The sequence below is a fragment of the Elephantulus edwardii genome, unplaced genomic scaffold, assembly GCF_000299155.1.
Source record: "Elephantulus edwardii isolate Elephantulus edwardi_28Jun2011 unplaced genomic scaffold, EleEdw1.0 scaffold00599, whole genome shotgun sequence".
NCBI classification, from domain to species: Eukaryota; Metazoa; Chordata; class Mammalia; order Macroscelidea; family Macroscelididae; genus Elephantulus; species Elephantulus edwardii.
Genome location: NW_006400349.1, coordinates 169,242 through 180,992, shown reverse-complemented (window position 1 = coordinate 180,992; position 11,751 = coordinate 169,242). Strand labels below are relative to the sequence as shown.

The 11,751-nt window shown below is 41.5% G+C and overlaps 4 protein-coding genes across 4 annotated transcripts in view; 2 read left to right on the top strand and 2 right to left on the bottom strand.

The window, feature by feature from the left end:
• Nucleotides 1–1,672: 1,672 nt before the first annotated feature.
• Nucleotides 1,673–2,091, bottom strand: LOC102876872 (histone H2B type 1-K-like). Its single transcript, XM_006903374.1, has one exon. It carries the CDS (start codon nt 2,089–2,091, stop codon nt 1,711–1,713), a length of 381 nt encoding a protein of 126 aa, XP_006903436.1. The 3' UTR covers nt 1,673–1,710.
• Nucleotides 2,092–2,378: 287 nt separating this feature from the next.
• LOC102876474 (histone H2A type 1-like) lies at nt 2,379–2,776 on the top strand. Its single transcript, XM_006903373.1, has one exon. The coding sequence runs from the start codon at nt 2,384–2,386 to the stop codon at nt 2,774–2,776; it is 393 nt and encodes a 130-aa protein (XP_006903435.1). The 5' UTR covers nt 2,379–2,383.
• A 3,266-nt stretch (nt 2,777–6,042) lies between these two features.
• Nucleotides 6,043–6,354, top strand: LOC102876068 (histone H4-like). The gene has a single exon (XM_006903372.1). The coding sequence runs from the start codon at nt 6,043–6,045 to the stop codon at nt 6,352–6,354; it is 312 nt and encodes a 103-aa protein (XP_006903434.1).
• Nucleotides 6,355–11,577: 5,223 nt separating this feature from the next.
• LOC102843411 (histone H4-like) overlaps nt 11,578–11,751 on the bottom strand; it is a 1,109-nt gene continuing 935 nt past the window's right edge. The window contains exon 2 of the mRNA XM_006903376.1: nt 11,578–11,749. Within this exon, the coding sequence (XP_006903438.1) occupies nt 11,578–11,749 (172 nt within the window). The remainder of the gene's footprint in view (nt 11,750–11,751) is intronic.

Below are 11,751 nucleotides of genomic sequence, written 5' to 3'. Positions count from 1 at the left end.
GAAGAATAAAGTAAAGCCTAGAGTTGCGATACTTCCAGATGCTGTAGGCAGAATGTTGAATAATCACCCCAGAAGCATCCGACGAAGATGTAAAGGAGTACACAGAGTCACTATACCAGAAAAGAACTGGCTGACACAATTTCATGAAACAAGGTGAGACTAAGAGACAATGGTGATAAAGGAGGGAAGTTCAAACTGCTCTGAAGGAACTGGCAAAAACCAAAGCCCCAGGAATCAATGGCATATCAACTAACATATTACAACAAACAGATGCTGCCCTGGACATGCTCACTTGGTTGGTTGTGCCAAGAAATCTGGAGGACAACTACCTGGCCAACTGTCTGCGAGAGAGAGATGTTTATTCCCATTTTTTTTTAAAAAAGTTCTAAAAAAAAAGTTATCGGCCACAGTGTGTGTATTATCTAACATTATCATTAATATCACATGCAAACAAGATCTTGCTGAAGATTATCCAAAAACAATTGGAACAGTACACCAAGAGTACTGCCAGATGTGCAGGCTGGGTTTAGAAGAAGCTAAGGCACAAGGGAGGATATAGTCAATGTTAGATGGCTCTCAGCTGAAAGCAGAGTACCAGAGGAATGTGTAGGATTTCTACTGAAAAAGAAATTATTTAACAAAATATTAACAGATATAAGTATTCTTTATGTACTAAATTTAGATCCATTTAAAATAGATAGTATTTCCATTCCTCAATCCAGAGAAACACTCGATTGACAATTTGGCAAAGTTAGACACAGGATTTAAAATGGCAAGCAAAAAAATAACCCAAGCAAATCCTTAAAATCTATGTTTCGTTTCAGAAGCATCTAGGACCAAACACTTTTCTCTGCATTTACTACTGTCCAAAGCTCTTGCTGCTTCTTTATGGTTGTATGAACAATATCAAAGTTCCTAATTACAACTAGCATTACTTTCAGACATGCCTCAGATCGTTTCTAGCAAAATTTCTAGGAAATGGCGAATCTCTTTTCGAAAACGTTAAGGGTCAATAAAAAAGGACGGAAGGGAAAACAGGATGTACTAACTAACCATCAGCGGTGTCCTAACCAGCAGGAGCACAAGACCGGCGCCTAAAGGCCTGTATCCTTCCAGCTCAGGGGAACTAGGCTCAGAGCCGTCAGCCAATCAGAACGTGAGGAGGAATGGTGGGCGTTCCCTCCACAAATTCAAACTGCCCGCCAAAACTCTTCCCCTGGGCCCATTCTTTAACCCTTACAGGAGCCAGTCGAGTGAATGAAACTAACTTTTTGTTTTCCAATCCATTGCTACAAGCTTTTAAATGTAAAGTGAAGCTCGGATCATCTTAAAGGTGCCAGAGTTCTTAAATGGTGCTGAGTAACATTGTAAAAACTACTGGCCTGAGCTTTTTTTTTTACAAGCTGCTACTAAAAGGTTAAGTTTACTTAGGGCAAAGGAACTTAGAACCAGTGGTTAACTATGTAGCTGAAAAGAGTTATCTTGTTTCAAAAAGTAAAAGGCTTTTCAACAAATGCCTTTTGAAAGTTGCTACTAAAAGCCTTTAAGTTTACCAAGGGCAAACAAACCAGTAGTTAACTATATAGCTGGAAAGTTGCTACTAAAAAGCCTGATTAAGTTTTACACGAAGGACAAACTTAAAACAGCTCTCTCCTTGAAGATATGGGTGGCTCTTAAAAGAGCCTTTGGGTTAGTTAAACAGAAAGCAGCTCACTTGGCGCTGGTGTACTTGGTGACGGCCTTGGTGCCCTCGGACACGGCGTGCTTGGCCAGCTCCCCGGGCAACAGCAAGCGCACGGCCGTCTGGATCTCCCGCGACGTGATGGTGGAGCGCTTGTTGTAATGCGCCAGGCGGGACGCCTCGCCGGCGATGCGCTCGAAGATGTCGTTGACGAAGGAGTTCATGATGCCCATGGCCTTAGAGGAGATGCCGGTGTCGGGGTGGACCTGCTTCAGCACCTTGTACACGTACACGGAGTAGCTCTCCTTGCGGCTCCGCTTGCGCTTCTTGCCATCCTTCTTCTGCGCCTTGGTCACGGCCTTCTTAGAGCCCTTCTTCGGGGCGGGAGCGGACTTGGCTGGTTCAGGCATGGTACAGAAAGCAGAAATGCTCTCTGGAAGAAAAACCACGAGAAGAACTAGCCGTGCCCGCCTTATATAGAAAACGTTATGCAAATAGAGCTGTGGAAAGTACAGTATTCTAAGTGACGTCAAACTTAGTTTTATCCAATCAGAGTAAGTCCAATTCATATTGTCATTGGTTAAAAGAAAGCCACAACCTTAACCAATAATATGCTTCCTTTTTCCCGCCTAACAACGATTATAAAAAGTGCTACTCTGGCACAATCGTACTACCTACTTTTAGTGCACTTCTAATATCATCATGTCTGGACGTGGCAAGCAGGGCGGCAAGGCGCGCGCTAAGGCCAAGACTCGCTCTTCCAGGGCCGGTCTCCAGTTCCCCGTGGGCAGAGTCCACCGTCTGCTCCGCAAAGGCAACTATGCCGAGCGGGTGGGCGCCGGCGCTCCGGTCTACTTGGCCGCAGTACTGGAGTACCTGACTGCTGAGATTCTGGAGCTGGCGGGCAACGCGGCCCGCGACAACAAGAAGACGCGCATCATCCCGCGCCATCTGCAGCTGGCCATCCGCAACGACGAGGAGCTCAACAAGCTGCTGGGGAAAGTCACCATCGCGCAGGGTGGTGTGCTGCCCAACATCCAGGCCGTGCTGCTGCCCAAGAAGACCGAGAGCCACCACAAGGCCAAGGGCAAATAAAAGGATTATTTTGTATTAATTTAAAGACAGTCCAAACCAAAAGGCTCTTTTCAGAGCCACCTACACTTGCTGAAAAGAGTGTAAACATACAACATTCTAAGCGGAGGGTAAGAGAAACGATTTAAAATAGGAGAAGACCGAGTGTTTTGTGCATTTGTTATAGAAAGCAAACAACTAGCCCTAAAAACAAAAACAAAAACAAAAACAAAAAAAAAAAAAAACTGTCTTATTACCACATGTTAGGCAGATTTAAAAAGGTTTTGAGCTCCCACGTGTTCTGGGGAGAAAACCTCTACAGCTACAGCAGCTGATCAAAGTCCAGACTGCTGTGCGAGCGCCCCACAGCTTGACGCAGGCGAGGTGCGAGCTACCAGAAGTCTAAGGAACTGCCTATTGACTACGGTTTTCCTCCAAAATCTACAGCTAGAAAGCCGTCCCATGAAGCACTCTGCATGCAGACTTATAGCCTCCTAAACTGACAAGTGTTTAAATTATTGTTAATTCTGTTAATAGCACTAAATAAGGGAGACATCTCCCCAAGTATTTTTCTTTACCTTTAGTTATTTTTTGTCTTGGGGTGGAGGGGGGGAATCCCAATCTCCTAGCTAGAAGTAGCTGTTTGCTGCTTGTAAATTTGAGTGTTTTCTGCATTTTAACAGTCCCCCTAATCTACTCCTGCAATCACCCATTTGCCTTTGCCGTTTTTTCTTAAATTATGTTTTTTTTTGTTTTAATTGTTTTGTACACATTAACATAATCCCCAAAACAAGTTCTTCATTTCTTGTGTTTCATAGATACTTTTTGCTACCTGGTAGTTTAGGAAAATCTTTCTTGGGATAATAAACACAAAATACACAAAGCAAAGAATGAAAAAATACCACTTGTCAAAATATTATGATTCATTTGATAGAAGGGTGCTGTACTTACCCCTCACTAGGTTGAGTACTGCGTTGAATTACTGCCATCAGTAATTGTGTTTGGTTGAGGGTTTTGTTTGTTGGTTCCGTTTGCTTTTTTTATCAGTTGTTGATGTATCACTTCTGATCATACAACTCCAAGTGTCAGAGTAGAACTGTGCTCCAGAGTTTTAATTGGCTTTTTTTTTTTCATTTGTTTTTTGCAAGTAGGTCACCAGGTTTTTCTTTAAGGTGCTCCTGGGTAAATGCAATTCATGGTTTGTCAGTAGTTGTCACTTTGTTGACCACCGGTGTCCTTTATTATTTCATTCAACAATGTTCACCTTGATGACTGAATGAGTAGTACCCCAGGGCTCTGTAACAAATTACCAGCTGAATATCTCCAACTAACAGAAATTTACTCTCTCAGAGTTCTTGAGGCCAGAAATTTGAAATTATGGTGCCTCTAAGGGTGGCTCCTTTAGGTATTAGTAGAAACTGCTCTTATCTCTCTTCCAGCTTCATTTTCTAGTTTGAGGCAATATAATTCCAAGCTGTGGCATCATCTTTATATGCCCTTCTTCCCTGTGCATGTCTCCCAGTGCCTTCTCTTTGTATAATAAGTAAACAAGTAATTCAATTTAGTTGTTAAGTGTTGTCAAGTCAAATATGACTCATAAGCACGCTATAAACAACAGGCCCAAACCCTGTCTTTTCCTGTGCCATCGTTACCATCTCATTACCATCGCTGACATACAAGAGCCTATTGCTGTAGACATTCTGCCAGTCCATTTCCTCGCAGCTCTTCCTTTCTTTTTCTGACCCTCGACCTTTCCAAGTATGTTGTCCCTCTCCAAGGAATAGCCTCTCCTAGCAGCATGCCAAGAGTATGTGAGATAAAGCCTCACAACCCTTGTCTCTGAGGCACACTCTAGCTGCACCTTCTCTAAAATATGCCTGTTTGTTCTTTTGATAACCCATGCACGGGATAGTCAATATCTTCTCTGACACCACAATTCCATCGAGTGCCCACCCCTAAATGCAGACGGATTTAATTTTATAATAAATGACACCTGCAAAGACCCTGTTTCCAAATATAACCTTTTCTTAAAGAAAGTCCCTAATTCGTGCAAAAGGTTAAGACCCTGGGCTTACTACCTATAATTTACTTAGAACTGAAAGGTTGGAGGTTTGAGGCCACTCAGGAGTACTTTTTTAAAAGCCAAACAATGTTCTCAAAATAATCAGTCATTTAAAATTCAATGGGACACAGTTCTTCTCTAATACAAATGGGGTCCTGTGAGGCAAGTCAACCACATGGTGATCATGGTTTTCATAAGGGGTTCTGAGTTCTTGGAGGATATAAATTGAGGAGAAAGTGGTAAGTCTACAATGATTCTCAGTGATAGTGCTTGAGCAGGGATTTGAATTTTAAAAGCATAGGTTTCTGCATATACGTCAAGAACTAATTCAAACTGGTTTCCTTCAGAGGTCGATGAGGGGCTTCAGGTTCATAGGGTCACTATGTGTCATGCTCCACTTGAAGACAATCAACAACAATCTATAAAAAGTAATGTCTTAACGCAAGGGAAGGTTAGCAACCATCTGATAGTCAATGGATAAGAGTTTTAAGACAATTACAGACTATCAGGAGAGATTGGGGGTCAAATTCCTAAAGTGGATGTACAGGTTTTTTGCAAAGGCACCAGAAATCAAGTGTGGCTATTCTGTTTCTCTCAGTAAGACTGAAGAAGTAACAGAAACTGCTGTTGGAATTAAATCCTGATACATTTTCTGTGGGAGAGAATTAAGCAATATTGTTATTGTTGTTGTTAGGTGCCGTCGAGTCGCTAGCGACTCATGGAGACCCTAGCCTATGTACAACATCCCTAAACTCTGCTTTGTCCTGTGCCAATCACACTGTCTCTGACACTCCCATGCAAATCACATTTTTTAAAAATGGAGGTTTTAAGGGGGGAGGGATTACATATTTTATTACCATCTTGTTCCAGGAAGTTTTCATATGGAACCTTTGGCATTTCTGTTAAATATTGGGGAAAGGCAACGCAGGTAAGGGAGAATTATTTAAAATGGCATCATGTACTGTCCATAAGATTAAAATGTTATCATATAATAAGGGCAGATGAGGAAACAGGAAGTGAGAAAGGAGGCAGGGAAAACAGCATAGAACTTTGGAATGAAAGCGGCCCAGAGCCAAAGCGCGCCTGGCTTCTCCCGCCTTCATGGCCCCGCCCCGACCCAGGGCCGCTTCCCGCCTAAGTTCTTCCTGTCTTCACTTTGGTCCGCACTAGGCTGCCTATAAAGAGGAGCTGCTGAGGCACCTCGACACACCACTTTACCAGCTTGAAGATGTCTGGACGTGGCAAAGGCGGGAAAGGTCTCGGAAAAGGAGGCGCCAAGCGCCACCGCAAAGTGCTCCGGGATAACATCCAGGGCATCACCAAGCCCGCCATCCGCCGCCTGGCCCGGCGTGGCGGCGTCAAGCGCATCTCCGGCCTCATCTACGAGGAGACCCGCGGGGTGCTGAAGGTGTTCCTGGAGAACGTGATCCGGGACGCCGTCACCTACACCGAGCACGCCAAGCGCAAGACCGTCACCGCCATGGACGTGGTCTACGCGCTCAAGCGCCAGGGACGCACCCTCTATGGCTTCGGAGGCTAAGTTTGTTCCCCTAACATAGCAAACCAAAGGCCCTTTTTAGGGCCCCCACATCTTTTAAAAGAGCTGTAAAATGTCTCCAAGGATCTGTCCTTCCTTGCAACATGTCCAAAGTAATAATCCTCGGGGCTTTATTATTTTTTAAAATTTTATTTATCAACTGTTGCATAGTTTCTACACTTCTGATGATTTTACTTATCCACTGGATATTAATAAAAAAATATTTACTGATCAAATCCTGTCAGTGGCCCTTTTCACCCAAAGTTGCTAATATTTTTTGGTTCTTGTTCAAGAGTAGGAATTACCAAGTTAGTGGAGGGCAGCAGAGCACCATTTGACAGATTGAAATCAGTAAAATCGGGATGGCAGAGTTTAGTTAATGCATACAGTTAAGGGTAGACAATAGTTGAAACTTCATTGTAACCAGTTTGCTTACTTCCAACCATTTGCTTCTTTAGGAATCGGAATGGTGTCCCTATAGGTATAGAATAAATGCTGAGAATAAACTTGATGTGTCAATTTATTTGAATTTCAATGATATTTTTTAATAGGATGTGCGTAGGAAAACCCTTAACAGATCATGAATGATTCAGGTCTTACAGAAGGCTTGAGAATTTTTCTTAACCAGATTAATATAATTTGTTGAACAAAGACATTTTTGTTATGATGAGGTTCATGATCAGAATTCACTTAGTTATTCTGTGATGAAAATTGCAAATGTGTTACAGAAATTGGATAAAGTTCAGGAGAGGCAGGTAAAATAACATTTATACACAGCAAAAGTAGCAACTTGTGCCCACTTATGGAATGCAGATATATTTCATAGTTCTTTTTTTCAAAGGATTTGATTGATTGTCTATCATTTTAAGTTGATATAATTCATATGGGCAATAGGTTTTTAAACCTCTGAAAAAAAATTTAAACTGATGGATGAGCTCACACAATTATATATATATATTTGGCATAAAAATAATCTTTCACAGAGCTCTGGTGGCCTAGTGGCAAGAAGCTGCACTGTAATCCCAGAGATACATGGTTTGAATCCACCAGATGTTCTGCTGGAGAAGGAGGGTCAATTTCCTCCTGTACCAGTCAGATCCGATTTGACGGTACACACACACAAAATAATAAAAACTTTAAAAAAACCACAACCCTTCTGTTTAGAATGATGACAAAAGATATGTTACTTGTTTTACAACTTTACTGCTATTGTGGTTAACATGAGAAAATGTTTCCACAATCATTAGAAACAGATAGCTTGAGATCAAACCTATGCCAATAATTTTCTACTTGTGTGAGCATGGATAAATTGAGTTCACAAAGGAGCAGTTCTCTGCACATAAGTACAATAGGAATCACACCTTATTGTTATTCATTTATAATTGGCTCCTGTCTTGACATATGATGGGCTTCAAGTAATAAATGCAATCCTGAATGAGCTCACCAGTCCGTGCCAGGAAATTTGTAGGACAGTTGCCTGGCTAAATGACTGGAAGAGATAAATATTTGTTCACAGAATGTAAAAATTATTGAACAGTATCATTACTATCACATGTAAGCAAAATGTTGCTGAAGATCATTTAAAAACTGCTAGCACAATACATTGATAGAGAATTGCCAGAAGTTCAAGTTGGTTTTAGAAGAAGCTGTGGTATTAGAGTATCCTTGCTGATGTCAGATAGATCCTGACTAAAAGCAGAGACTACCAGAATGTTTATTTGTGTTTTATTGACTGTGCAAAGGCATTTGACTGTGGACCATAACAAACATTGAGAAGAATGGGTGTCCCAGAACACTTAATTTTACTTGTAGGAAATCTATATCTAGGCCAAGAAGCTGTTGTCCCAACAGAGCAAGGGAACACTGTATGGTTTAAAATTAGGAAGGGTGCATGTCAGGGTTGTATCCTTTCTTTCTACTTATTCAATCTGAACTACAGCCTTCAATAAGGATTACATCTCAGCACTAAGAAAACAAAGGCCCAACCGCTGGACCAATAAGCCAATAGATGGAGAAAGGATTGAAATAGTCAATGATTTAACCTTACTTTGATCCACAATTAACACCCAATCAGCAATCAGGAGATCAGTGATGTATTACAGGGACTTCTCTAAAATTCTAAGGAGTAATGATGTCAGTTTGAAGACTACAGTATGCCTGACTCAGGTCATGGTCATTTTAGTCGCTTCCTGTGCATCTGAAAGCTGAACAATGATGACGAAGAACAATTGGTGCCTTTAAGTTGTGGTGTTAGAGAAGGGTGTTTAATATCCCTTTGATTGCCAAAAAAACAAATAGATAATTCTTGGAAAAAGTGTAGCCAGAGTGAGTGCTTGCTCCCTGGAGGTGGAGCTTCATTTCTCATACTTTGAGCATATTGCTAGCAGAGGCTGTTCTTTGAAAAGGGATATTGTGCTTGAAAAGGTGGAGGGTCAATGAAAGAGTGGAAGACCCTCAATGAGATGGACTGACAGAGTAATGGCAGCAATGGGCTCAAGTGTATCAGAGATGCTGGTGGCACAGGATAGGAAAGGTCTGTTGTTAATAGGGTTGCTGTGAGTCATGCTCAATTTGATGACATCTAACAATAACAATGACTGTCGTGGAGAAATTGAAATCAAGGTGCTCCTTGGGGGTAAAGATGGTGAACTTGGTATTATACTTTTGGCATTTTAAGGGGCTTGAGGAAGGGTGTGTCATGCTTGGAAAAGTAGAGGGTCAGTGTAAGAGAGGAAGAAAAGACCTACAACAAGAAAAATTGATACAATGACTAATGGATTGATACAATGGGCTTAGGTGTATCAGATGATGCAGATGGCACAGGTTCAGGTCTGTTGTTCATAGAATTACTGTGACTCAGTAGAGTCAAGGCACAAAAAAATCAACCAAATTTAGTTGCATATGACATTGTGGATGTTGAATGACAGCAAGCTTTCAGAACCACATTTTAGTCCCCAAGGTTCAGTGAATGTGAGCTGATTTAAAGGAGGCCTAATCTCCCCATAGAGGCACGGTGTCTATAATGGACCCATGAGAAATACTTTAGTGTCTTGGATACATTCTTAGAGACAACTTTGGTTTTTTAAGTAAATCTACAATCTTGTACAGTTGGTTGCATTTGTACTCACATTCAGGATGGCAAATGAAAGGCAAGAGGGATCTAACGTAACATCATCACATCACATCACACAACACAACAAACATAACATAAAACATAACATGACATGACACAACATAACATAACGTGAGTGGATTTACTATGGTTTTTGTCTTTCCCTAACTCCATGTTCTCATTACCTTTTTCTTAATCTCCTCCCTTTTTTTCTGCATTACAGAATTTAACCGCCAAACAAAACAAAAAAACCCCAGATATCATGTGAACCAGAGATTATCTGCCCTGACTGATAATAAGAATCACTGGAATATATTTCATTTTTTTAATATCAGTAACTGGTTCTTCCTCAGACTAGTTGAATCATAGTCTCTGGGATTGGGCCACTTCACTTACATTGAAATCTGTCTCATAGACCTTTCCAACAAGAAGTATTGTCAGGAGCTGTCTAACCTGCAAAGCAGGATCAGCAACGCCTTGTAAAAACAGCAGGACCACCTATCTTGGCTTGACCATCTGTTCTGCAGAAAACTCCAGGAAGCAATATGCTAATGAATAGGGAGTGACCGAAGGTTTCTGAATCTTAGGAATGTGATACCGTTTTGTCTTTTGTTAATATATTGTAAGATATCCCGGAAGAGGTCTTTGTTTTGTGTGAATGTCTGGGAATGTTCAATCTACCAGTCAACATCTCCGACAAATAAGAGAGAATGCGATTACCCCTGCAGGCATGTTCCTAAGACGTATATATACCCTTGCCGTAATATTAAACTTGCTATTTGTCATCAGCAATTAGCCTTGCATCTTCATTTCAACCTGATGCCTTCTTTTGGCGGAATTTCCACGACATATCGGGGCTGGTTCCTCGATAAAGTATCAGTGTTTTAATGCCATCTTTTAATCAACTTTAAGATCACACATTAAAAGGCAGCTACATCCTTACTCCAAAGTTTTGAGCCACATTAAAAACCAACAGCCAATTCTGTGTTTCAAAGCGACGGTGCATGCCTCAGCCAGAATTCAAGTTCTTTTTTTTTTTTTTTTTAATTCAAGTTCTTATCTTTCTTCTGCGGATTTAGAAAAGAAAAAGAAAAAAAAAACCCTGAGGGTTTATCAGCTACAGTAGCTGAATCAATTAACACATCTTTGTTAAATTGTGTCTGTCTCTCTGTCACTCAATCTTCTTGGTTGAAGAACAGAATCTAGTTTTGAGCAAGAAGTACAAATATGGAAGGTACCTTGAGTTAATAAGTAGGTGTTCTATGATAGAGAAGTATGGAGCTCACCGAATAGTCACTGGTTTCTCGGGTCAGAAAGGATGCTGTCAGTAGTAATTTAAGGCACCATGAATAGTAAATAAACATGGAGCTCTTGTGCATAAGATGGGCTGTCAATCCAAAGGCCTGCTGCTCTTTAGGAGAAAGATGGACAAATTCCTATGCCATTAAAAGCCCCTGAAAATCAACTGGAGTGTCAGGACTAAGTTCTCATTGTAGTGTAAAAACATCCTCAACAAAAGCAAAAACAATTTACATTTCCAATTTGTTTGGCCTTCCATCATAAAATTAGGATTTCCATAAAAACCTGTCTGTCCCAGAAAGTATATGGAAAACTGAGCAAAGCATACTTGTTAGCTGACTCCAATTGTGGACTCACAATGAAGCGTACTTCAAACATTACATGTAATCCTTTGGATGACCTTTAAAATGGTCAAAAAATGAAAAGGGACATTACAATTCCCGTTAAGTGTGAAGAAATATCTCACCAAAGCTATCTCTTCACATCCTTTTTCTCTTGTAGAGAACTTGGACTTGAACCACCCACCTTCAGACTGGTAGTAAAAGTCCTTATTAAGGCAGAAACCTTCTTATGCCAATGTGCAGCCGCTTTCAGTGCTCTCAGCCCATGGGTAATGGAGCTAGGCAATGGTTCGTGGCTGGCAGTTTACTCTGGGCCTGCCATAAATCCACTACCATGCTTAATAGTGTTAACACGCATATGCCAAAGAGTGCTGGTTAGAACAGTATGTTTCCATCAGCATCACAGATCTTCAAGAACATATGAGGGCCCTGAAAAGGGCCTTTTTATTTGCTGCAGATGCAAAAGTCTGGCAGTCAGCCGCCAAAGCCATAGAGGGTGCGTCCCTGGCGCTTGAGCGCGTAGACCACGTCCATGGCGGTGACGGTCTTGCGCTTGGCGTGCTCGGTGTAGGTGACAGCGTCCCGGATCACGTTCTCCAGGAACACCTTCAGCACCCCGCGGGTCTCCTCGTAGATGAGGCCGGAGAT